The sequence below is a fragment of the Aulostomus chinensis genome, chromosome 3, assembly GCF_037954235.1.
Source record: "Aulostomus chinensis isolate RoL2024-O1b breed Wild chromosome 3, RoL_Achi_v1.0, whole genome shotgun sequence".
Lineage (NCBI taxonomy): Eukaryota > Metazoa > Chordata > Actinopteri > Syngnathiformes > Aulostomidae > Aulostomus > Aulostomus chinensis.
The window spans coordinates 22577587-22605490 of NC_141322.1; the positions used below are offsets into that span (position 1 = coordinate 22577587).

General features: G+C 42.0%; 1 protein-coding gene and 1 long non-coding RNA gene across 2 annotated transcripts; one reads left to right on the plus strand and one right to left on the minus strand.

The window, feature by feature from the left end:
* Positions 1-179: 179 nt before the first annotated feature.
* LOC147268285 (uncharacterized) lies at positions 180-5726 on the plus strand. Its single transcript, XR_015112120.1, has 3 exons — positions 180-352; positions 477-502; positions 5612-5726. It is a non-coding gene; the product is annotated as an uncharacterized LOC147268285 (long non-coding RNA).
* On the minus strand, positions 2553-26911 carry slc6a11b (solute carrier family 6 member 11b). Its single transcript, XM_086199734.1, has 15 exons — positions 26637-26911; positions 25886-26113; positions 25273-25407; positions 24852-24992; positions 24616-24697; positions 21588-21720; positions 18051-18185; positions 12845-12948; positions 12560-12684; positions 10022-10134; positions 9210-9347; positions 6845-6947; positions 6243-6343; positions 5619-5789; positions 2553-5085 (listed from the first exon to the last, which is right to left on the minus strand). Exons 2-15 carry the CDS (start codon positions 26094-26096, stop codon positions 4942-4944), a joined length of 1836 nt encoding a protein of 611 aa, XP_086055860.1. The 5' UTR covers positions 26097-26113; positions 26637-26911; the 3' UTR covers positions 2553-4941.
* Between the last annotated feature and the right edge of the window lie 993 nt (positions 26912-27904).

Consider the following 27904-nt stretch of genomic DNA (forward strand, 5'->3'; position numbering starts at 1 on the left):
GGTTTTTTGTTTTGTTTTTAAAAACAACATCTTCTTTCATAATTTTCTGTCAACAGATCAGAATAGAAAATCTAGGTTGCTATAATCTTTAGGCAAGGCTGACTTTTGGCCATGGAGCGTTGTGTTTCTATCTTGGCTCTGTCCTGAAGCGCTGCTCCAGAACACTGTGCATGAGTCAACTAATCTGCTATGCCTTCTCTCTTACTGCAGGGAAGAACGCTGCTTCTCTCTTTTAGCTTGCTCTTCTATCTGCTGTCTCGTATTTCCTCATCTGTCTGACCCCACCTGCATCTGCTCTTTTGTCAACATTATTGAAAATCTATATTCATAGTCGTTGTGCTCTTTCTTTGAGGTAAGCTTGCTCTTGTTGTTCGGCTAATTTCAGGCAGGGGTAATTTGAATCCACTTACATGCAACTCTTTTTGTGCTCTTGGTCTGTGTGTGTTTTAACCTCGCCACTCTCACCCTTCTGCTAGATGAGACGGTCTTCGCTACTCCTCTGGTATGTATATGTCAGTTTGCATTACTTTGAATTTGAGCTTTTTGGGTGCTACAGTAGATTGATCAGATAGTGCTTGTGCCATTTCAGTCAGCCTTCAACAGTGGCCAGGCATTTCACCAGCTGGAAAACTGAAGCCCACTGAGGAGCTGAGCCACTGAAGTCTTTGGGCTCATGGATGGGAACAATATCTGGGTTTATGTAATCATGCCCAAACCTTGATGTATTTATGGGTTGGGTCCCATGCTTGCTTGATACTAGATCCATGGTGTTCGTGGCCAATTCAACATTCTTTGCCTGAAGTCCTGTCACTGGTTAGAGTTCCATGCAGCGAACGGCTTTCATACCGTACACTGGTTACCTGGAGATGGATGTGATGCTGACCAGTAAGACCACCCCTCACTGCGGAGTCCTATTGGTCAAAGATCCTCCTGGTGCTGTGTCCTCCTTCCAGGTATCTTGGGGAAGTCATTTGTCGAGGCTCGTAAACCATTGTCCCCTCCCTTTTTGACTTGCCTGGTTCTCCTTCTTGATCTGGGCAAACAGTACAACCAGGCTCGGTTTTGTCAGTAGGATTAGAAAAAAACCTGCTTTCTGCATTTCTTTCGTCCACAAATTAAACCTTTAGGTAATATGCAAAGTTGTTTCTGCTGCCCTCAGGTGGCCAAAGCACATAACTATCTATACGGGTAAATGGAGTGATCGCCCGCTAGTTTCCAACCACATTCATTGGCTTTTAAAAGTTCAGATTCCGGCTATAATCCTAAATCCTATCAGCAGATGCAGGTTATATATTTCCTTTTTCTGTTTGGCTGTGTGTCTCTTTATGATTTGTTGCTTCCAGCAAAACTCCCATTTAACATTGACGACAGATCCACCATCTGGCTTCTTCTTCAATATTACTGAAAGAACCAGGAGAGAAACAAGCCAGGGGGAAATATATTTATACTGTATACTGTGCATTCCTCTCTCCCAGCAGCACTGTGTTAAATAAAGGGTTTAGATAAAGCTTATCTCCAAAAAGAATGAAAAGGAAAGCAAAAAGTCATTTTTTCAGCATTTGGGAATGACTGATTTCCCAATGACAACCGTGTAACTTTCCCATTATTTTAGGATGGTTTTGTCTGGCAAACTTTTTCTGAAACATTTCTCGTGGAACTGCAACTTGACACAACTTCACATCATTTACCGGATCAAGTCAAGACTTCACCTCCCGATTAAAGTATCCGTGAGCTGTTCGATGTAGCTGGATGCCTGCACAGTCAAAAATACAGGCATGAACGCACACGCACGCACACACACACACACACACACACACACGCACACACACACACGCACAAGCACACACGGTGTTAAAGGATTTCATCACACTTGCATGAAGTGATCTGGCTCCCCTTCAAACAAATAATAGAATTAGACCATGGGGGCTGTTTTGGACGTTTATTTTTGCATATGAATAAAAGTGGTCTAAGAGGCGGCACTTTACTAAACATGATGTAATCAGAACTTGAGAGCCTCCTTGGTCAGGGCCGGCAGAAAATGCATTGATGAGGTGTATTCTGGATTTGTAGAAGGGGTCAGATCAATGATATCAAAAGCAAGAAAGAATGATTACATTTACACATTTTCCTTTGGGCACCACTTTTTCATTTTGTTTTTTTAGGTAACTACAGAGTTTATGTCTTGTTTTTGCAAATGTACAATCATTACCATTCATAAATTGATGTGAAGTTTTTTTCCTTAAATGCAACATTTTGACTTTAGATGCTTGTACATCTGTCTTACCATTGTATTATCAGAGTCTGATACTCTACATCATTACATACCAATCTAACCCAGTCTCCATATAGGACTTGAGATGTCATCTGATTGGTTCTTATCATTTTATCTACAAAGCCTTCATCATAACTCATGTTACTCCAACTATTTCAAAGGACTTCAAAGACAATGTCAATACCTACGAGCATTCTGATCCTTTTCAGTTTAAGTAGCTGCAGGGATGAATATAAGATAGTAAAATTTAAAAAAACAAAACACCAGACTCTACACTTGATTTCCCTTTATATTTATTCTTAAAAATGAGTAAGCAGACAGTTCACGTGTTCTGTGAATACCAAAATGTGTGTAGAACAGTACAGAACAGTAGAACACCTTTCATTATATTTCTATAACAAGTTCTCTTGAAGCATATCAAAAGTCAAATCAAAGGACTTACTCTTTTAATTACAGCAATTATTTTAAAACATTTTCATCTTCATGAAATAGACCACAGAATTCTACAAAGAGTAAAAATATACATCAATATGATTGGTGTTAAACAGGACACTAGAATTTCTGATGCTCACAACTATGAACACAAACATCAGTGAGGAGGTGAAAATAATGCAACCACACCAGAGGGACTGGACACGTGTGTAAGAGGACGTCACAGCTTAGACAGGAGGGGCTTCAGTTACTAAACACTTCCTCCAATTCCCTCATTACTTACTTGATTGCGCACTTGGTCAGCTCATAATTTCCTTTTCTTTTTCTTCCCCTGCTTTCTTTGCCTCCTCCTGAAAAACTGTAGTGAAAGTTTCATCCCCTCAGATGCGCTCCTCTGATTGCATTTTCATCAGGAAACAAGGACAGAGGAGAGAAAGGAAGGGAAGTGAGGAAGTAGGATGGAGCAAGGAAGGAAGGAAGGAGGGACAACTCAGACTGGTTTGAGTGCTGATTGGATGATGCTGTACTGGATTGTTCTGAACAATGAGACCAGCTCATCGACTCTCGCCACAATTAAATGGTTGGCATGAACAGGCTGTGCTTTCACCTCTGCAGCCACTCAGACAAAAGAAAAGAGCCTTTTTTTTTTTCATCTGAGGATTTTAGGTTCCAAAGAAAGGTCAACACGCCACAACATCCACTGCCCTAATCAATAGCGAATCCATCACTGATGAATGGCATAATACAAAGCAATCAGTGGAATCAGAGTTTCATACAACACCCATGTCATTGTCCACATGATGAAGAGAAGCCAGAGAGGGAAGTGAAAAGAATCACACAAACAGAGGTTGAAGATGAGAGGGACGGGCAAAAAGAGAGAATGGGACAAGGGAATAAATGAGGAGGGCGGATAAGAAGACAGATGGGTTTGAAATGCTCATGTGATGTGCGTACATGTCATTGTTCAGGCCCTCCATGAGATGAAGAGAAGCCAAAGAGGGAAGTGGAGAGAATCAAAAGATTAGGACAAGCAGGGATGAGGAGAATGAGAGAGAGGGACAGCAGGAAAAAAAGGAAGAGAGAAGGGGACAAGGAGAGAAATGAAGAGGGAGGATAAGAAGACAGATAGGTTTTGAAATGCTCATCTGATGTGCGTCCATCTTCCCCTCTACAGGCAGAGCAGGAAATAAAAATGCAGGGGTGGAAGCACGTCTGTCTGTCACTCTGTGTTAGGCTCAGCATAATGACTGTGAAATGACAGATATCCAAGACTTATAGGAGGGCAGCTAGAGGAGAGAAAGGTGTGTTTTGGAGACTCAGCCTGCAAGTCGCTCACAGCTGTTTTAAGACGTGAAGATGTAAAGAAAACGGAGGGGTTCAGTTTTACAGAGCGGTTAAAAACCTGGACCTATTATCATTTTGCCCCTCGATACGACTGTAAACCTCCCAAGCAGACACTTGAAAATCAGTAAAACTCTTAAGGACCCAATATATCCTAACACGGTGATCAATGACCTAATAAGTTGATTCTTTTTTTTTTCTTTCTTTTTTACTTATGTTGCTTAACAACAACACTGAATTCAAGTAAGTAAGAAACTCTAAAGACCTACAAATGTTCCACGGACCTCAAAGTCAAAGCAGGTTCAGGTACCATCCTATATTTCGTATCTGAGTTCTCGATATACAACAGTAAGTTTTATTTGCAGGGGTATTCAGTGCCCTCCTATAGCCTTAGTACAAAACACACTGCAGGATTCCTCGCTAGCGTACATGGTCCCAACTGCTACATCGTAGGTAGCCACGTTTGGGTACCTACCAGCACATGAAGAGGCACAGCACTTAGCCAATACATGTAGAGTATAAGCCATTTACAACACAACGGTATTGTTCTAAAGGCACAGACACTAGTGTGACCAGTACTGACAAGGTACCAGAACAACTACTGACCATATATTGTATGTCATCAAACAAAATTTAAAATATTAGTGGTTAGAAAAAGAAAGAAATGTCTGCTTTAGTCACAATGTTAACTGAAAACAACAGATGTGTTATCAAAGTTTGTGCAAAACAGAAGCAGACTACATATCATGTGATAACTTTTCCTTTTTTTCTTTTTTTACAAAACAAAAATAACACTCCGAGTCATTTGTTTCATTTCCTGCTTTGTGTAGTGGTGGATGATGATGTTGTTGTTTGCTTTAGTTTTTGTTTGTTGGCCAGGCAGCTTGGTCGGTCAGTTAGAAATGTGTCTCCTTCTCTGAGATGGTGGATATTTTTCCATCAACCTTAAGTTTAGCGTCGTTGGCAGCGTAAGGACTGAGACCCGCCAGCTTCCCTCTCATTTTCAGGTCCGGGCTTGGAGTCGTCAGTTTTTTCATTCTCTGCAGAGAACGAGACATAAAAAGGAGAAAAACAATCTGATACCAGAAAGACGGTTGCTATGTTCCATGAAACAAATAGAAGGTCCTTCATTTTTAAAATTACATTTTGGTGCGTTAAGACCTTCCACCTTCAAACTACATCTAAATGTGTTGGTTCACTGTAGGAGAAAGAAAAAAAACATTTATTTAAAATCGATATAAAATGTGAAGAGTGCATTGTTTTCTTTTAAACCTAATTATTGGGAATTAGGGTTATTTGTGATTGCTAACATCCGCCCAGGAGGTCACATGTGTCTGTTTGCTATCGGGACAGCTGCAAACAGCTGCGGCATGGATTCTGATTAAAAGTTGTAGGTTGACTGAACTTCAGTTGAGGAACAATCCAATTGTTTTTGTGAATTAATCCAGAGTTGGATCTGATGACATCATACATCCAAGGTGGCGGTATGCGCCCTCCGAGGGCTCTTTGGTATTCAGTGTGCCGTCGCTGTGGTGAACACAGAAACTTTACTGCCTCTCCTTGCAGGTTTTACCTCAGTGAAGGTGCCAGGAGTCTTCCAGATCATCCAGATAATCCCCAGAGGGATGCAGACCATGGAGGACATGGCCATGAACCAGCCGATACCATAACCCCAGTCTGGGTAGGTGTACACATTGTTGTACTTCAGAGGCTTGTATTTAATCAAGAAGAACAGGAAAATTCCCTGCAGCAGACAAAAACAATGGTGTTACTTCCACTGAGAGGAAGGAGTACTTCTGCTTTTCTGATGACACAATTACATACTTTGAGTTCATTGTCAGAATGGTGCATGTGGTATGTATATGAAAATGTTTTTGTTTTTTTTAAAGTCTTGAATCCAGTTATCAGAAAAAGCTACACATGTAACACGCTTCCAGCGTTCGTCTCACATTAAGAATACAGAAAACTTGAAAATACAAAACAAAATGCACTAGTTTTGGCAAAAACTCTCGTTAGACTCAGTGCGAAATTTAGAATCTGTATGATAAATGAAAGTAGACAACTGTCCTGTGCAGTTGTCTTTCCTTCAGCAACATGCTTGTTTTAATGATATGTCATTTGCTGTTGTTGGTGCCACTTCTGCTCTTGATTTATTTGATAATTTGTGTGTTGTGGTGTCTGGGGTGTGTGGACTCACAGCACAGATGCCCGGGGTCAAGATCATCCAGCACCATTTGATGAAGAAGACAGGTTTGTAGCCAATCATGTCCTCAATGTTGAGGTAGAATCTGTCACTGCCTGAAAATGCAAATAGGTGTCACTCTGAGTTCCTCTATTTATCATCAAAATAATGAGATGATTGATGTCTTGTGACAACATGTGGCTATTTCAACACTTTACTTTGAGATTTGCAGAATCATTCTACATTGCTGTGAAATATTGTGCTTGATACAATCAAGTTTGTTGACAAATTGTGTGCATAAGTAAGTCTGACGGTTTAGTTTATTTAAAAGATAAAAGGAATCTTTCAGAACGCTGCCGTATCAAAATATGACTTTCAGTCTCAAGAAAACGATTCATGTGTCTTGTTCACAGTTTCCAGCAGAGGGCACAGAAGATATATTTTTGCAACAGGGAGCTCAGAGCGCTACACAATCCTCTATGTACTGGCCTGTTTATTCTTTTCTGAAATATGTTCGAGTGTGTTATTAATCCAAATATCTGAGAATAAGACCAAGAGTCTAAGAAATAGCTGTTTGATAAAGATGTGTAAGGATCAAGTTGAGAGGCCAAACTTACCATAAACCCAGCCGATGCATATGGACTCAAATATGGCCACAAACAGCAAACACATCCCGCTGGCAGCATACGAATCAAACAGCTGAAAGACATACATCCCTCCCTGATAGGACAAGACAGGTGTCAGTTTGCAGTCACAGACAGTAAAGGCGTGCATGACTGCACTGAAACATGTCAGACAGGAAGTGGATCAGGTTGACTTGATTTAGCCTGTTGGGCCTGATGCTCAATACTCATAGACAGTTATCAACACAACAGCTACCCCGCACTGATATATTTTTTAAAACAACCTCAAATCACTTCATATAATTAGCTCTAAAGAGGTATCCAGTACATTAGTTCCACACTCACAGCTTTAATGAAAAATCTTTTTTTTCTTTGTTTATTAGAAAAGTATACTTTTTATTCCCTAGACAGCAATCCTCTGAGTAATTATGACAAAAGTACTTAAATATTACTGCCAGAACCTACATTTAAACTTTACTGAACTGTACTCTCTGTACACTCCAAATCAGGACATCTATTGCATGAATGTGGCCTTAATATAATGAGAAATAAATATTGTACACTCAAAATAGGCACAGAACAAACAAGTACACAAGGCATGAAAGATGGATCAAAAAATTCCTGCCATGAGGTGCTCTGAGGTCTTCTACCCCCCATGACTGTGACCCCTGGTCATACAGTAGCTCAGTACAGTATCAGTGCTCACGTTCTATAATCTGCCCTTCGCTTAAAACAACCCATCTGTTCCTTTGAGTTTCCTCCCTCTAAAAGGGTTGTCATAAATAAAATCTCACATGAGTCTGAGAGTAGGATTACATCACAGGTCTGAGCCACCATAACTCAGCTGGGAAGATCAGAACATCTCGCCGACCGCTGCCATGTCTGGGTTATAGTACCACACTCTCAGGACACCTTTTGAACCGTGACTAACTGGCACTCTGGGCTTCTTGCAACATTTTATTCATGACGGCTCTTTGGTGGTAGAAGAATAACATGTCTGGAGTGCAGTTAGTGGTGACTGGAGTGTAAAAGCAGCAGGAACCGTTGGAATGTTTAATGTGGTGGTGACATCAGATGGGAATAAGGAACTGAGGTCAAATCGTTGCAAAGTTAAGCTGTATATGTATGACGAATGCAACATGAGAATGTATTGATGGTTGCAATTCACAAATATTCCCCTCAGTATTCCACTGAATTCTTTTCTGATGTTTCATGGCCCTTTGAGCTGCTGGGGAACAGTGTGTGTTTGGAGTGGGGGTGGAAGCAGTGAGTGAAAAGCTTTTAGTGGATGAAAGCCCTTCTGATAATGTCCGGAATCTAATTCTCTTCCAGCGCTCTTACAGCATAAAGAAATTTAGGGTTTTAAAAGCCCAGCAGAACAGGAGAACTTAAACCCAGACCTTTAGGAGTCTCGTAGAAGACATTACAGGGAAGCAGATCACGTGACACAATCTGGATCACATGACTCAGTGACTGAACCTACACAAGATGCATACAATGTACCTGACGGGCCTCTGTCTCAATCAGAGGATGATAATGATGTCAAAGTGCCGGCGATGCGGATGCGGATGATGATGATGATGATGATGATGATGATGATGATGATGATGATGATGATGATGATGATGATGATGCTGACGCTGACGATGATGCTGATGCTGATGATGATGACGACGACCATGACGGTGGTGGTGATAATGATGATGATAAAGTTGATGACATGTCCTCACAGAAATATAAGATAAAGTGATGGTGAAACTAGGTGTAATTTATAAAGTGGTTGTTAAGAATTCAGTTGTTGGGTTTTTATTGCAGGAAATTGAAGTAAAATGTGATTACAACGTGCAAATACTTGTACTTACAATAATGTTTGTGTATGGAAGGAATCAGATCCGATTACTTCGATTCAAATAAATAATCCAGTTCCCTTATGATGACACATTTTACACATGTATTTATTTCAACCATCAGTGGGTTAATAAACTTAAATTATTTTGTAGGTAAAAGTGTTCTCTATAAAGTCTTTAAATCCAGTAAATACTACAACAAGAAAAAAACTAGCAGCACCACATTTTTCTGTAGTATTTTGATTTTTGGTTCATTTCACCAAACCTTTCATACAGGTCATTTCGAAGAAATAAACTCTGCAAATCTTCGCTGCAGTAGATTTTTCCTCCTCAGTTTTCCTTCGAACTCTCATGAATGAGTAAAACTTTTGTCTGCTTTCTTCATGAATAACTGTTCTGTGTAAAAATGCTGCTCTTGTGGCAAAGTTTTCAGTCGTGTTTATTTTATGACATTTAAAAAAAAAATTACTTACTAAATAAATAAAACATTTCAGTGCAACATTCTTACGTACCTCTGTACACATGATGAGTCCTATGAAGAAGGAGACTATCGACATGCCGAGAATCAGATACTCTCTGCGGTAGCCTCTCCTGAAGGTCTCGGGGTACATGTCCACAACAGCTGTCACCAAGCTTTCCACACACACAAACTGGGACATGGGAAGAAATTGCGTTCATGAATTGGAAAACTGTTGTCTCACTATAGACCTTTTTGAGCGATAAATATGCAAGAGAATGATAAGATAGATGTATGGCATCACGTGTAAATGACATCAAGTTTTAATTTACCGTTTGAGGAAACCACAGGAAGTGCTCAACACCTATTGTTTACATCAAACACTGGATGTCACCAGGTTAAAAAAAAGCCCACATTTAAAATGGACATAGGTATCAATCACTACCCATTTAATTAAAGATTAAAGTAACAGAAAACCTTTTCAAAAAGCAAAAATATTCCCTAGTCCCCAAGTCACAGTGTTGATGGTTCAGTTCCCTGTTGAAGTGTTCTTGAGCAAGACAGTGAAACATGGGTTACCCCACTGGCTGTGCTTGTGCCTGGCAGGGCAGCCCTGCAGCCACTGGTATGTGGCATTCACATTATAGAGCTCTTCAGCCATGAAAACAGGAAAGCATTGAACAGGTGCAGTCCATTTTGGTTATAGACAACAAAAAGAACTTTTCCAGTTTTTATAAATGCACATGTCAGCAATAAAACCAAGAATAAACTTTTCTCCTTGAACTTGTCTTCAATCACAGTGGTTTTAAGTGTTACCAATAATTGTTGTTCTCTGGATTTTAGGGCTCTGATGACTGCGATCCTCACCTGACTGTCCAGGCCGAGAAAGATCAGCATCATGAAGAAGAGACAGGCCCAGAGTGGAGACAGAGGCATCATTGTTACAGCTTTGGGGTATGCAATGAATGCAAGACCAGGACCTGCAAACATGTTGGACTGTTACAGGATTGTCATCGTTCTAAATGAAGTCTAGAGTGAGGAAAAATCTGAGGTTCCCCTGCAATGTTTGGCAGCATGATTGGATTAAATCCATGTATCAAGAAACAAAACTCAGGTCAACTACTATTCATGTTTGTGGAATATATCCTAAGAACTGACAGATCAGGTCCAGATCCGCCACCTGATGAGATGGGTTCTCGCTTGGCCCCCGATCCCCCTCTGCACCAGGTTTCATTAACCCTCGCCAGCTATTGTTTGTGTAATCCAGCTGATGGAAGGACACTCAGCAAGAACAGATGTTCACAAAAGCCAATGTTTCAAAAGGTGCTACATTAAATGGATGTACACCTAAATTTAAGCGGTTCATTTTTTGTCTGCGCTACACCCTTCAACCATGTTCCCCTTGTAAGGTTTCCATGACTGCATGAATGCCATGGCTAATTTCATATGACCACACACTATGATAGCACATTTAAAGTGTGATCCATGGCCTCTGGAGTTGTGCACTCTGGGGGGTCCTCTGCTCCAGTTAGTGAGTCAAATTTCCTTCTCAAGTCTCATTGCTCCCTTTCAACAACAGTACATCCCTCTACACTGACATCAGCCCTGCAGGTGTGTGGTCTGTGAGCATTATTAGTTTCGCTGTTCTGCTTATGAATCGGAGGGGACAGGGGTGCACCGTTGTCACTGTTCAACCCTTCATTTCCAGCTGAAGCCTTAACAAATGCTTCAGTCAGGAGCTGTTACCCTTGGTTGGATTTGTCTCCGCCTCAGCGAGGCAAAGGAAGCATCTCATTGTCTCTGGCTGGTGAAAACTTCTTCTGTTTGCGTACTGCAAACCTCAGTCAGGCCAAACATCCGTTTGTACATTATTTCTTCAAGGTTTAGTGGGCGGACGAGGGATTACTGCCATGCTTAATCCTTCCACAGCAACAAGTGGAGAATGGACGCTCTTTCTGTTTCAGGGCTGTTCTGGAAGCAGAACTCCGGTCACACCATGGTAACCTGCTGCAGGTGTGGACCTGAGCCAGAGTGCAGGGGTGCGAGAGGAAATCTTCATGACTGTTAATACATGTGGAGCTTGAAAACAGCAGCAAAAACCCTGACAGGGCTAAACTCACTGAATCTGGAGTTACAGTTAGCTAACTAACGCAACCTTGTGTACCAGCACAAGTCTGCTACTAAACATTGTTGTTGTGAACTTGCACTTTTCAACCACGTTAACTTCCTGGCCTCTCAGATAAAACCTCTTGAATATCTGACCGGTAGTTTAGATGTAATGCTGCTGACGGACGACCAAACCAACTGGTGTGTGTGACAACATCTTCCTTAGTGGAGTTAGCATGAAGGAAAATTCACCGGAAGTTCCAAAACACTTCAGGGTTGTAGAGCATCTTGCTCCATGGAGACATTTTCCTTTATAACAACCTATAGACAATTACAAGTGTGCCGCTTTAGTTGTAGAACAAATTTTAGACAAATTATCAATCATAAAGGATTAATTTTAGACTATTTTAATTGTCCTTTAAAATTCATTTTTTGCTAATGCTACAAAATTGATTGATACTTTTTCTCCTGAAATGGTTGAAACTGAGACAGCAGTAACACAAAAGATCAACAGGCGCTAATCCACATCAAAAGTGCTCAATCTTCACAAAAACATCAGGAAATGTGTCTGCCATTTACAGCCATGGGGATTTTCTGTCTGCTTTTCATCTGTACATTTGAAATGTTGGTGAATATTTCAACTTTCATTGTAGTGACTCCTTTCTGTGGATCCCACTGTTCTGACAATGAATCATGTTGCTTCAACATCTCAGTCTCCTGACAGTTTATCTAGGGTCAGCTTGGTCTTAAAGGCACACGATCGCGATGATACTCGCTGTAGGCTAACATTTCCCCACAGGAAAACACCTTTTAGCTTCTAAAGCATCTAGTGTTTTGCTGCTGTAGGGCCTTTGGAGTTGGTTGGACCAGAGCAGATAAACATCCAAATACATGATGCCAGAGATTAGGATCATGTCTTAAAGTGTGGCTGATTGGTTGAAAATCAGATGTGGCACGTTGTTGTATCACTTAGCACCAATATTTTGTGACAGACTCTAAGAAACACATTAGGCTCCGTCCTCACCATTCTCCCAGACAAACATCAAATCTTTCGCTCAGTCACATTCACTAAATCATTCATACTGACTTGAATAAATCATAATACTGAGGTCTAAGAGCCTATGTGAAGAGTGTGGAGTTACATAATTGGTTATGTTGATCCATTTTAGCACAATAAGATGGATGGAGGCACAAATATTCAGTCTCCAGTAGCTGTGTTAGACATGGCTAGTGGCTACATTACGATTCGATAAATTACTTTTCAGATTTTGATGTAGAAGCTGGATTATATTTACTCACCAGATTCTGCCACGGCCTCAATGGGAACATTCTGTTCATAGGCCATGAAACCCAGCACAGAGAAGATAGCAAAGCCTGCTACGAAGCTGGTGCCACTGTTCAGACAACACAGCATGATGCAGTCCCTGAGGAGCCAGACAGAAAGACATCACATTTACTGAACTGCACCTTACAGCAGGGGCAGTTTCATGCACAGACAGTCTGCTCAATTAATAGATATTAAAAGTTAACAGCGAGCAGAGGTTTTATCTGTTGTTAATGGTGCGTTATCATCCCGGTTCCTACCTGTAACAGTTATTGTTGTAGGCGTTGTAGCTACCCAGAGCAGTGAGACAACCCAAGCAGATGGCGTAAGAGAAGAAGATCTGGGTCCCCGCATCTACCCATACCTGGGGTAAAACTGGGTATAAATATTCAATACATACAAAACTCAAAGTTATCATTGGCACGTGACAAATGTGACCAATATCTCAAACAGCTTTAAACATTTTCACTCACTCAGTTGTGTCCCATGTCTCCAAGGTAGACACATGAGCAAGTTGCCACGTAAATAATTAGAATTTACTGGATTCTCAGTGAAGCAGGACCCTTATGGCTCAGGTGACCTTGAGCTCCTCTGCCAAACTGCTGAAAGGAACTGAAGCTCTGTGTTCTTCCCATTTAATTCCCACTGCACACACCCTCGAAGTAACAGGTTATTTCCAATTTGTCCATTAGGAGTAAAGTAGCCTTTCTATTTTGGTTTGGCCGTCTGTCCTGTCTCTTTTTTTCCTTTTAAACATCACTAACGTAGTCTCAGCACCCACAACGATTCAAAGGTGTTGTCAAAACGGCAACACATTATAACATCTTGAGCTCCTTTATTGAGCTGTCGACTGCATGTAGGAGTTTTAGAGAGGAAATTCCATTCGTCTTATCCAAGGACCTTCAACGTATCCCCACATCACCTGTTTGCTCCTCCAAGATTAACTAACTTGTGCATTTGTTTGAAAGAAAGCTGACATTCCTGCATTTACGGATTCATCATTACAGCAGTTACAGTCCTGCATATTACAAGACAGGACTAAATTTTATTTGGACATTATTAACAATATTATTAAACTATTGCATTCGAATGAATAGAGAGGGTTTTCAAATTCATAAGCGATATAATGATACCATGATATTAGTTTTATTAAAGCTGATGTAACCAAAAACTTCTTGTTACCTCTGATCTGTCTGGCCTCCATCATTCAAGTTGCCTTGTAATGAAATTATGGCTCAGCAGAAACATTTTCTTTCCCCTTAGAGAGGTGAACAGCAGTGCGGCATGAATGATAGATTAGCATCTGAAAAGTAGACGCAAAGTCTCCCATCATTTAAATATTATATCACTCCTCACCGGCTCCATTCCTCTCTACTGTTTGGTGGAGACTTATAGTGGACAGCTCCATAGTTTATCAGCTCCAGTCATAAAATCAAGCCATACTAATATTTTTCAGTTTACTTTTCTAAATTTTGAGATATGAATTTATCATTCTGCAGCTTCACAAAAAGCAAATTTGGCTATTTTTATTATTATTTTGCCAAATGTCTATCATTTAATTTCTTCTCAGATTTATCTTGTGAAGCCTTTTCCTGGGCAGGGTTCCATTGCTAAGGCTTGGAACCCATGTCACAAATAGTAGTACTTGTACTGTGGTACCTTTACTTAAAGGAATGGTAGTATTTCCAGTCATGTAGTCACGAGGGTTTACACACTTAGGATTCTTAACTGAGACAGCAGTAAAATGTGTATTGTGAACCAAACTAGTTTGCAGTTGCAGCACAGGACGCTGGAGCCCACAGGATAGCATGAGGTGCTAGCACATTCTCTTTGAAAACTCTCTCACATCACCATTCAGCCACTAATCTCATTTCCTCACCGAGAAACAATTAACAAACGCACGATCTTCACTCCCTCCTGGGAGTAACCACGGTAACTTCTGTGACCTCACAAACACAGGACTGTTCCTGAGGAAGAACAGGCCTTTCTCTCCTAATGTTCATTAATGTTCGCTTTAGTTCAGCCTCGGCTGATGGCCGCACAGCATAGGGAAACCTTAAAGGCCCAGGCTCAAAGAGAATCCCTTGTTGATGTTGTGCCTAATTTAGCTAGTTTGTGTTTGGTAGAGACTGTGGCTCCTGGAAACTTGTGTGCTGTATAAAAGCTGCATGACATTGGCTCTGAGATAGTTCCTTGTAATGTAAATGTACCACACTCCATGCTCCCCTCCATACTCTTCACTTTTTTTCAAGCCAGCATTGGAAAGCAACATCTGCAAACCTGACATGTGGCACACAAACATTCACCCAACACTCGGAAGGTTGCGACAGTTTACTCCGGCTAAATGAATTTACTTATGTAGAACTGCTATTTCATATAGAAAACTTCAACCCAACGCAACATTAAGGAATTTTTACTTTCATGTACAGTCAAATATACTGTTTTTATCTCCCACAAAATATCAGGATAGGGCAGGATATGATTTCCTATTATAGGATCGATGAGGACAGCAGTATAATTAAGTTGAGATGGATGGGGAACATCAGGTTTTCTACAATTCTGTTGTTGGTTTTGTTTGCTGTCGTACCCACTCAGATACACGATGGATCAACAAAAGAAGTCTCTCCTAAAATAAACCATTTCCACCAGTGAAGCCAAGAGAGAAAAGCATGTTAGGTAGTGGGAGAAGTATAAAGAGGAAGGGTGTGAGATGGAGGGGGAGAGACTATGGAGAGAGCGCTGAGACAGGTGTAGAAGAATGGGGGGAGGCATGATGAAGTTCAGGGGTGTACAAACAGCGGGTAACTCACAGCCACACACACGCGCGCACACACGCGCACACACGCGCACACACACACACACACACACAACACACACACACACACACACACACACACACACACACACACACACACACACACACACACACACAGCTTGGTGTTGTGAACAGAGGCCCGATTGTCCCGGAGGAAGCTAATTTAACATCAGTGTCAGAGGTAATGTCTTCCTCTGCCAAAATGCAGTGTTTCTTTACCACCCTCCTTTACTCTCTGAGCCACTGTCTGTGTCACATGCTCCTTTTATTCCTCGCCCCTTCACCAAATATCTGTTACGCAAGGATGCATCTGCACAACAGCTGGAGACCCGATTAAAGTGATACTTCACCCGAAAATGATCATTTATTTATCAGTTACGCATTGTTGATATCTTGAATTTACAAATAATTTTTTTCAACTGGATGACTTCTTGGTGACTCCAGAATCCCAAGAACAATGGCCACATGCTGTAGTTGTAACTAGAAGCCAATGGAGACCAAAGATTAACAGCGTCAAATCTGAAAGAGTCTGCAAAGAGTCTGTTAACCAACTCTCAACCATGTTGTCCGGTATAGCGATAGTCTTCTTTATCCAGTAATATGCTCAATACTTCACGAAAACTTGGATTAAGGCTTAAAAACGTCACGAACAAAAATAGTTCCAGTTCTACATTCTACAGTGGGAGCGTGACCGTGAGTTAAAACTCAGCTCATTCATTCTGTTGAAATCCCACCTCCATTCATTGGCCAGGACTCTGGCTGCTGGATACATGAGCTGTGTTTCATTAGGTGTTTCTCTTCGTCTCAGCTACCCGCCTCATGACGTAACAGCATACGTCGCGTGAAGGGCAGAGAGAAAATGGGTGAAGATACAAATGGAAGCCACTTGCCCCTGTGCTTCCAGGTCATGATGCATCACTGGCCAGATTCTCTGACTATCTAGTTATTGCTACTCACGCGTCTGAGTGAACAACATATTTGACTCGCTCCCTGACAACCTCAGAGAGTTGATCTCACAAACCATTGTATACATGGTGTGCAGCATAATGTCCAGCTTGTGGAGTCCTGGCCAGTGAATAAGCTGAATGCGTTGCACTTGAGTTGAAGTACACATGCGTGGTTCATGGTCACCCCAATCGTGTTGTAACACAACTGTTCTATGTAGGCAGTTTTCAGCTCAGATCAAAGTATTTGTGAAGCATTGAGTTTACAACTGGATAAGAAAAGTCTTCTACATACTGGGTGATGTGACGCAAACAGACGCTTTGTATAGTTTGCTGGAAATCTTCATCAGCTTGTGTTTTAGAAATTCTGAGATCATCAAGAAGTCGTGCAGGGGAAAAAAATCTTCATGAAATCAAAACATCCAAGTGCGAGTGATGAATTTTTAAAAAATCCAATTTTTGTGTCTAGTATCACTTTAAGTGATAAAGCATTACTGTATGAACTTGCTGCACCAATACAAAACATCTTCCCTGCCTAACTCCATTCCTTTTAATTGCCATGGCAATACCAAACTATAATAGCTTCCTAAAATGTGTAGATATCAGAGTAATGCTGCCATTCTTTGTCATCTGCAGTGTGTTGTAGGTTTCTGTGTTCAAACTGCTTGTTCTGCTCTGAGCGTAACCATTTTCTCACTCAATTCAAATGCTTTTCCAAATTGTGTGAAACACACGACACACTCGTCTGTCTACACATTTTGAGACTGAGGGAATTTCTGAGGTAGCAGCGTTCCTGATTATCACATCCACAAATCCCATCATGGAGTGCAAAAGAAAAGTTGAGAAAGGAGGAAAGTCTGAGAAAGGAGGAAGTGAACAAAATGGAGCTCATAGTTTCCTGGGTTGTTATGGCATTTGTTGTCAGATGAGTTTAATGTTTTAAATCCATCCATCCATCCACTGTTCCTCACTCTGTCTTAGCTCCGTCATCCATCTCGATTCATGTTGTCATGACAGCCCATCCACTGACATTATCTGGTGCACAGTTGCTTAGCGACCTGAACTGTCTGCCTCTTCTAGACGAGGTCAAGAAGTCTGCTGCGTATTTAAGTGTGTCTGTACAAGTGAGTATGAGTTTTAAGGACTAATCTGCAACGGCACTGACAAGAACACCATATGTAGCTCTTGTAGCTGCTCAGCTTCACACAGGTGGGTGTAAGGGAACAGTCTGAAACACTCTAGTCTCTTTAACAGCTGCTCTTTTCCTGCCTTTGACACAAATACATTCATTCAGCACAGCGTGAACACAACAATCTCTTAGAAATACAAGGACCAAGTTTAAGGATGTAAATACAGGAAGACTAAAGTTTTTTTCACTCCAAGTCTGATATAAAATGTCCTTTTTAAGGCTTTATCTTCAAAACATGTCAGTGAAGTGACACACGCCAAAAATTCCCATCCGTTAGATCAGTCCTGGATTTCAGCACCCTAGAATCAAATTTGTGTCACCTCTCAGAAGAAAAGTGTAAGAGCACCGCGTGTATCCTGTCCTCCAAGACTATATTTCTGGTAGTAAGCAGAAAGATCCTGCTGCAGTTCCTGTATGAAGTTACTGCAGTAATGCTGGTTTCCTGCAGGTGGCACAAGTGTTTTTTGAGGGACTCCTGGTGCTCTCTCCAGCAACAAGAGAGATACAGTTGCTCCTACCTGAGGGTCCGAGAGACGAGAAATGTCTGGGTAGAGGTAGAACTTGATGCCATCGTATGCTCCAGGCAGCGTCACTCCTCTGATGAGCAGGATCAACAGCATGACATAAGGAAACGTGGCAGTCACATACACAACCTGCAAATACAAACAGATTTGGAATCTTAATTTTTGTCCAGATTAAAGAAACACACACTTCACACTGAGTCATTGTGTCTTACATAACCTGATATGATTCATACAATCTAAAGTGAAGCTGCACAAAACAAAAAGCTTGCCAACAACAATCAGCAGAACAACACAAGGCTTTAGCCAACATGGCCGCCAACCTGCCCGCCTCTTTGTGCTGCTTCACATCGACAGGACAGACGCGGGATGAATACGCTTGTGTTTTAAAACTATCAGGGAAAAAACTGGACCCAAATGGTGAAAGGGCATCTGACCACACCACACGTCCAGATGGGAAAACATCTGTTTGGGGATAAAACTTCAACGAAAAGTGGTGTTCAGTTTCCAACACTTCAGCAGACATCACATTGATTTATAATAATCTCATGAAGATCTTCTGACTGAAATTCACTAAGCTATGCACACATTGCAGTTGGCACTTTGACTGTACAGCAACAGAACATCATCATATCCTGCTGTGAGACTTTTGTGTGAAACTGAGTCCTAACTGGCATGACAATTCTTGTCTCAAAATACACATCTTTGTGCAGTCACACCTCTGACCACCGTAATGCTCACCACTGAGTCCATGTTTTTGTCAAACGTGAAGGAATTCCCTGAAGGCATCACTGAGATATTGCACTCCGACATCAAACCTCCCACTGAGTCATAATCATCATGTTTTCTCCATCCCATGAACTCGGGTCGACAAAATTTTAGGCCTGTTTGAATCTATAAGTAACCGCAACTTCCACTATGACCATTAGAATAAATCAGCACCACTCTTGAGTAAACATAACAGGGTAGCTGTATTGTACTGTATTAGTACTATCCAGGTGTACCTAATAAATGGGTAGGCGAGTGTATATGTATGTGCTGTTCACGTGTTGGAGGGAATTACGCACATTCCAGTTGTCACCGTCACGATGATAAACATCACAGGTAGCTTCTGGACAGCGGGTAGCCCTCACAAACCCTCTAACCAACAATCACTTTTTTATTGAACTATTCATTTTGGTGGTTTTTTTGTGCTCAACATCTCAAGAAACCCCTTGAACAAAGACCCTGGCCTCTTGGAAGGCAGAGGCAGGCAACACACATCCCCTGGCTTGTTGGCATCCAGTCAAAGTCCAATTGAGGACAGAACAGAGCCGGGCCAGGAGACTGAAAAGAAAAGAGGGCTCCTCTGGCCCTGTCTCTTTAACAGGAGAAGCCCAGAGGAGTGATGCTGGCAGTGTGGGAAAATGTGCTTCTTTTTGAAGCACACACGGAAGTGCATGAGTACACACACAAATGGACGGACACACAACTTCATTCACAACAGAGAAATGGGTGTGCACATACTACAGACATAGATAGAATGGACCATTCACACCTAATGGCCTAAACACACACTGTACACACATGCAGGGCCCAGTTATCCACACACCTCTGGTGCTACTACAAGAAGCAGTTTGCTGAACAGGCTTTGAAGTGGCTGATGCAGTAAACCTCTCAATCAAACTACTCAGACGTTTAGTTCACTTTTACAGCATGAGGACACGGGTTTGCAGTCCCAGCCGACGCCAGATGTCAATTTAACATCAGAAAGATGCAAATTACAGATGGGAATGACTAAATATCAACATATGATGTCACAACCTACATTCAAACAAATATCATTACTGGCCAGCTGTGTGGTGTGTGTGGGTGGGTGTGTGTGTGTGTGTGTGGGTGTGCATCTGTGTGTGTGTGTGTGTGTTCTTGTACTTGCTACATATTAAGGACTAGAATATGTATTTAACCAACAGAGTGAGGACATTTTTGGAAACTGAGGATATTTTAGTCGGTCCTCACATCTTCAAAGGGCCATTTGAAGGTCAAGACTTGGTTTTAGGGTCGAGGTTAGAATTAGGTTCTGGTTAGGTTTAGGGTCAAGGTTAGGGTCAAGCTGTCAGTTGAGATGGTTAGGTTTAGGGAGAGGGGCTAGGGAATTATTACATCAGTGAAAGTCCTCACAAAGAGTGAAAAAGTGTGTGTTTGTGTGTGTGTGTGTGTGTGTGTGTGTGTGTGTGTGTGTGTGTGTGTGTGTGTGTGTGTGTGTGTGTGTGCCACAACTTCAGTCTGCCCTCAAAAATTCAGAATTTGAGGAAATTCTGCCTCCCTCAAGCCAGAGGTACCTTAATCCAGCAAACCTGCTCCAAAATATTTGAAAAAACCAAATCCGAATGAAAGTAATATTGAACATTCAGGATCAATGAGACTTAATGAGACGGTTCACTCTAAGCTCTGTTAATCCTAACATGGCCTACAGGAAGTCTTGTCTCCTGCCTTGAAGATCCCTCTTTGAAATTGACAAATAAAACGATTACACATCCTAAACCCTTCTTTTCTTGTTTCTACGCCATCTCTCTGGAGATGAAAAGGACAATATTCAATCTCTCCATGAACTTTTGATGCTCCACAGCATGCACCTTCCACCTCACCATGGGTAAACATTTAAACCACCACAAATTTACTGCTCAAACTTGCCCCTGCCTCGCCGTAAATCTAACAGGAGGGCTTAAATGTGAGAATGGCTTGCAAACACAGCCAACAAAGCAAACAGCTTAGCAGAGTCTCAACTGAATGGGTTGCAGGGTCTGTGGAGAAGAAAGCACCTCTCTCTCTTTCTCTCTCTCTTTCTCTCTGTCTCACTCTCTCTCTCTCCATCTCTCTTTTTCGAGCTTTGGTTAATTTCTCATAGAAGGGGGGAGAGAGAGTGAGAGAGGGAGAGAGACAGAGAGAGACAGAGAGAGAGAGAGGGAGAGAGACAGAGAGAGACAGAGAGAGAGGTGGAGGCTGAGGATATACTCTGCATGCTCCTCATGAACACTCTTCTTTGCGCCAGTGAATACAGGAATCAATCTTGGACCGGCTGCTAAAGCCCAGCCATGAGGAAGCATTCTCCCCTCTTACTTCACAGTCACACAAAAGACACTTCAGGGAGATATAGGCAGTGCCGCCTCTTTGTTTCTTTCTCCAGTCATGTAGACCGTGAAACCATTAATTTTTCCTCACACACCTCTCTTTTTTTGCCCCCCTTTCTCCTTCTCTTTACTCACTTTATGTCTATCACCCAACTTCTCTCATTCTGGCTCACTGAATCCAAGAGAAGTTCCTTTGGGGCTGCTGAACACCCAACTCAAGGTGCAGAGTCCTGACTGTCCTCAACATGGCTGTTTTCTGGAGAACATTAACACTGAAATGCTGATGGATGGAAACACTAAAACGTCACACACTAAATGTGGTGTTTTCTCTTTATATTGCAGTAAAAAAAAATAGTTCAGCCATGCAGAGACCAATCACACACACCTACGCACACACAAGCAAACATGTATTACTCGGTCTCACCTTGCCAGTTGACTTGGGTCCCTTCCAGATGCAGAAGTAGCAGATGAACCAGGCTAGAGCCAGACACATGGCCAGCTCCCAGCGCATTCCCCCGATGTGCTCGATACCATCTGATATCTTCAGTACTCTGCGTCTGTTTTGGCCCAGAAAACACTTATAATCACTGACTCAATTCAACAGCCTTTACTCAATGCCCCTGCAAGTACAATCCAGTATCAAGGATGCTAAGAGACGCAGCACTGGTAACTCAAGCTGCTCGGCAGGCCTTCAGTTGTTACTCTTAAGTGTAAGCTAACTAAGTTACAACACAGAGAAAAGATGATGTGAAATAAAAGATGGCTTTTATGCAGTCAGTGTTTTATTAGAAAAAAAACATCCAGCCCCACATGGAGCATCTTCAGCCCCACAGACGTACACTTGTACTGGTCCATCTCATAATGTGCAATGAGCTGTGCTTTTCTGAAGCTTAAACTCATCTCCACAAACCCAAGGTTCTTTTTCTCTCTAGCGTAATCCGGGAACTTTAGCATCGCACTGACCAGCATTACAGAATAAGCTAATCACTCTTCTTATTCCTGTGTTCCTTCTCTCTCTCTCCCTGATAATAACCCATCCTCCTACGGGCTTGGAACCTGGAGATTGGTAACCGGGCACATTTGCCTGCAGCAGCAATTTCCCTGATGCAATCTAATATGAAAATTCAGCAAATACGCTCATTTAAAAAGGAGGACATCCTTGGTAGGACACCCTCACAGATACAGCCTTGATGGCAAGTGGATGTTAGCTCTGTAGGAGCAAGATTAGAGGAGGTGCTGCGGTTGGTAGACCAACAGGTTTTTCTCTTCAGTGTGGCGATGGAGAGCCAATGGCCTGGAAGGAGATGGGTAACGTACAAACTCCGATAGCAAACCATCTCCCAGTGTTAGGCTGAAGGAGAGTCCACCACCATAAAACATCAGAGTGACTGACAAACATTCTACTCACTGATACATTTACTGCTATCTCTGCGAGTTTATGATATTCTTGCAGAACCAGGATTACAATGTCCAACGTGATGTCACGGTGCATTTTTAATGGTGGAGTCTTATCCCCTAAAATGGCTCTACATTTTGATACATATAAAAGAGTAACAGTCAAGGTGCAAGACACAGATCACGCAACAATGACATCATAGTTCGTCAGCAGTGGTGAATCAACAGTGTGCTTCCTGTTTGTTGAAGCATAGCCAGGTAACAGCATTGATGGAGGATGAGAAGCGAGAGTCAGAGCCACAGAGCTAAATGGTGGTGCCAAATCTTTGCCACCAAGTTCACCCGGAGATCCTGACCAGCCATTGATCATCGTGACATGTTCTTGGTGACTGGCCACAGACGTGGTCCAACACAGCTCCCCTGTGCCTCCTGGTCAGCCCAAAGGCCAAGACTTGAACGCTAGAGTCCGTAAATACTCTGACGTGCATGTTTTAACCAACTGAAACGGTATTTGGAGTTACTAGTATCATTAAAATAATTCTCATTTTTGGATTTGTGAGGTTTTTGAAATATAAAAATCTATTATAACCCTTATGCCAACATTATCCTGCCCTTCTTCCCTTCCTCCATGCTTCGGCACTTTTTTTTGGCAGTGATATCACTCATTAAGATTTTTTTAAGGTTCGGTTCAAAGACTTTTGTCGAGGCATATCACTCTTTTACCGATGCAGTCTTAGTGTTATTGCATAGCTCACAGTTGAAAATGTACTTGCCTATAAATCTTACATATTCCTCTTCCAAACATGTTCTACATGTTATACATCTACTATTCCTCTGCAGGGTTTCATGCCATCTTAATTGTGGAGGTGGAGTAACAAATTGGATTGGTACAAAAGATGACAAAAAGATCTTTTTTTGTCTGATGTCTGTTAATGCTGTTAATACAGTACAAAGCACAGCAGTGTGCTTTGGCATGAAGTAAACAGAGCTCGGTCAGTTGCTATATTTGCCAACAACATGGTGGTTGGCTTTTTGGCCGTTTCCCCTCAGCAGGTCTTCCTCTGGGGTTACATTCATGTTGCTGAATCGTATCTGGCAGGTATCACCTCATTTAGTTAGGACTTTAGGAGCAAACGTCTTAAATCAATCTAAGTTTAAGCGTTACAGTAAGGTTAGTGGGTTGAGAAGCAGATTTGACCCAGGATGGATTGTAAACATAGCCGCTGGCAGCAAAACAGGAAGTGTGGTCAGCATTACACACTGGCAAAGCTTGATCTGCTGCCACACACATGGCTCCAGCTGGGAGACAGCTGGCCTACCAGCGCCTGCTGACAAACAAATATGAAAAGGGCTGACTAATTATTGGGGGAAAGGCCACAGGGATCAGTGAAAGAGCCTGTGTCCATCAACAGCTCACGTTTTCTGCGATATGACACATAAAATAATGGTATTTTTCCCGACTGAGATGTTGTTGTTTTTTTGGTTGTTTTATTTAAGTCTATTATTATTATTATCTATTTTTCTTTTTCCTTGAATAGTAAATTCACTTAACCAAACTGTTCTGGTCATCACTCCATCCCGTCTGCTGTAATCTTCAGCAACGTGGACAAACGCATCCATCACATGTGGCATCGTCGGCCACATCTTTTCACCTGACAGGGAGGAGCTTCGCCAGGAAGACGTCGCGCCTTGGAGGATCACGCTATTCCTCCAAGTTCCAAACCAAACCAATCAGGCACCCAAATCAAGCAGAGGAGGCCACAGTGCTGCAACCAGGACACATTCATCTGGCTTCCCATTCACGGACATGACAAGGTGTGTTTGTACGGTAACACAAGCAAGCGAACAAGTGGCTTCAATGCTGGTACACAATGCAATAAAGAGCTACACTATGACGACCCAGGACCGGCCCGCCTCAACCAATACAGACACAAGGATGATCAATGATGATCATGCCACCAATATTTACACTCACAGAGAGAAGTGACTTGTATAAAGAATAATGAAAGTGATAAGAGACATGAAATGATCAGAAAGAAATCTAAAAATATACTCACTCCCAGAATTCAATGACTGGAGAAGTTGCATTGGGATTTGTAATGTTGGTGGCATTCTCTCCGTAGTAGTCAACACAGTTCTCTGTGGATACAGTATTATTGGCTTTGCGCTGCCAGGTAAAGGTATAGATATGACATTGCACATCAAGAACCTCAAAGATAATTTTCATTTTCTTCACTCAAAAAGCAAATAGGATGCACAAACCATGTCCTTCCTCTCCGCTCCTTCCTCCTACCTGTATTCCAGTAATGCCCACAGCCAGCCCACGGCAGCTCAGTGGTGAAGCAGTTAAAGAGGTAGAAGATGGCCCAGGCTAGGATCACCACGTAGTACACGTTTAGATGAGCTTCGATCACCTGAGTTGCATAACCGATCCCTAGAAGTGCCAAGAGTCACAGGTGAACGGTTGCATGAACATGATAGCAAGTTCTCAGTAAAACGCAGGCGCATTGAGCACCTCGAGGTGACATACGTGTTCCTACGACACCAGCATGAGTCAGTGACCAGCTTTTATTTGTACCAGTGAAACTGAATGAATGTGCCACAGAACATCGCATTAATATGTCATCCATTGGGACTGTTTAAAAATAATGTTTTTTTTTCAATTCCTGGACTATTTTAAAAAGTTCCCTTGGAGAGAAGACATGCGCTCTCACCCTCGAACAGTGGACAGACTTTCCTCCAGCAGGTGATCCCTCCTTCACTGGTGAACTGACCCAGGGCGGTCTCCAGGAAAAACACGGGGATACCGCAGCACACGAAGAAGATGACATACGGAACGAAGAATGCACCTTTACGCACGCAAAAGAAAATACACAGAAAACAGTGAACACCACTCCATCGATACCAGAACAGGAGCACAGTCGTTACACTCTGCTTAGCATAAATGATGCAGCTGAGATGTTGCTCTAAGCAGCAGTTCACTAAATCCTGATGGACAGAATTATTGAACTCAGTATGATGCCACATTCATATTGCAAGTTGACCTTTACAAAGTATGAAGACGATTCACACTGTGCAGTCTAATGATGGAACCTGCCTGGTTTATTGACACGATCGTGCATAAAGGATACAAAAATAAAGTGTATTTGCATTAAAGACTGAATTAGCCAGGTCGTTGCTTCAGATCATCATTTCATCTCGCTTGCATTAAATCTGAGATGAAATCTCGTTTTACCGTCTTCATCCCTGCTTGGCACAAACCTGTCCTACCTCATCTGCTCTGGGTTTGGATCCAGTCTAGCAGCACTGGTACAGGGAGACACTTACCTCCTCCATTCTTGTAGCAGAGGTAGGGAAACCTCCAGACGTTGCCCAGCCCAATGATTTCTCCAGCCACAGACAGAACAAACTCAATCTTGTTGTTCCACTGTCCCCTCTCATTGTACTCCCTGTTGTCTAGGCTGGAGCCGGACCCCTCCGGGTCTCTGCCATCCTCTGGTTTACCGTTTATAACGGGCCCACTCTTCTCAGCTGTCATGACGCTCCAGCAGCCCGCTGAGAGGGAAAAACACCCACAATTACAAAGGATTTCAAAAGTGACCCCCAAATTAGAAAATGCACCCACTAACTTTTTTCTTCCTGTAATTGGAATCTTTCCTGAGAAATCTGAATGGGACTGTCCAATTAATGCAAAACCACGCCCAACCTGATTTGTGTTAAAGTTCAAATCAACGGGCAAAGGAATCACTAATTAGGCAGCTACACGTCCTTCACGCTCCTAAATAAAATAGGAGCAGTGGAGAGTCAAGTATAATTAACTATTCGTTCGTTTTGTTCTTGAATTCAAAACTGTAAGTGATGCACAATAATATTACTAAAAATAACAATAGGATAAAAGATTGAAAGCAACATTTCAGTGACCATATTAACTAAATCATTGTCTGTCCAGTGGATGGAAGTCAAGAGCCTGATGAGAAGTTGCAATATTAAATAAAAAGGTGGCAAAATTCCATGCACATATGAAGCGGACCTGATCAGGCTGATATAAAGCAAAGGCATGTAAAGTCGCACTACTCACCAGTCTCCTATGCAACAGTGGCAAACCTCCTTTTGGCTCCCGCGATGATGCGCACTAACAATCGCCTTTACAAAACACAGGATGGTTAAGCCTGATCAGGGGGGTGACAAGAGGAGAGAGGGGGCAAAAGAGGAAAGGAGGAACAATCTGCGTGGAGTGAAATAGTTTGGTCGAGTCTCTATATAAAGGAAGAGATCCCAGACGTGCAGAGTGACGGTCTATCTTGCACCAGGCGACGGGTAACGTGCGACTGCGCTCCTTCTCTCCAAGCGGTCCACTCTCAAGCGCCTCTACTTGGATAGAAGCCATGTGGTAACTAATCTAGCTCCCAGGGCAGCGTTACCACCTCACACAGGGAGCAGGGTGACACGGGGAAACCAACCAGACACCAGGAAAAGTTGGGCTGATGTACCTTTGAGGATCCGGTTTGCAGATTTTACAGATTTTCTGCTTGTTACAGCTGAATCTTTAGCTTTACATGGCTAATAGAATAGAATAGTTTGAAGAAAAAGGTTTAATTAAAGTGATACATCACCCAAAAAGTTGTTTTTTAAAGTTCTCATAACTAGGTGCCTTAAGTTCACATTTGTTACTCTACCCTCCTTCAGTACTTTTGGAGGGCTCCAGAAAGTAGAAAGAGCCAGCCATGTATATTTACCTTGAAGCTAACTGCAACCTTTTCAAACAACTTGCAACAAACAGCAGCAAAAATGTCAAATGTTAAGAAATGCTCAAGTGCATCATCCCGTATAATCCACATCTTTTTTATCCGGCTGCATGAATCCCCCCAAGAAAACACTGATTTGAGCTAAAAAGAAATTGACTATAAACCACTCAGGTCAGCGCTACGGTGAAGGAGCGTGAGCAAGTTGGTTCAGCTGATCACACCAGCTGGTTCAGTGCAAGGGATGAGGCTGAACCAGAACTGTTACAGCTGGTTATGAAAAAGACTTGGATTATACTGGACGATGTACTTGAGTGTTGTTAATTATGTTTTTTGGAGAATTTTTTTGTTTTTAGTTGTTGGTTAAGAGGCTTTTTATAGCTTCAAACTAAATATACATGGCTGGCTCTTTCTGCATTTTGGAGTCATAAAGAAACGATGAAGCAGGGGAAAACACATCTGTGAGTTCTACGGTACATACCTATTTGTGAGTACTTGAAAAGCAATGTGCATTTTTTTTTGGGTGAAGTATTGCTTCAACATTCTACCAAAATACACAGCTCCAATTGTATTAGCTTATTGTGTTAGCATGCACAATAGCTGA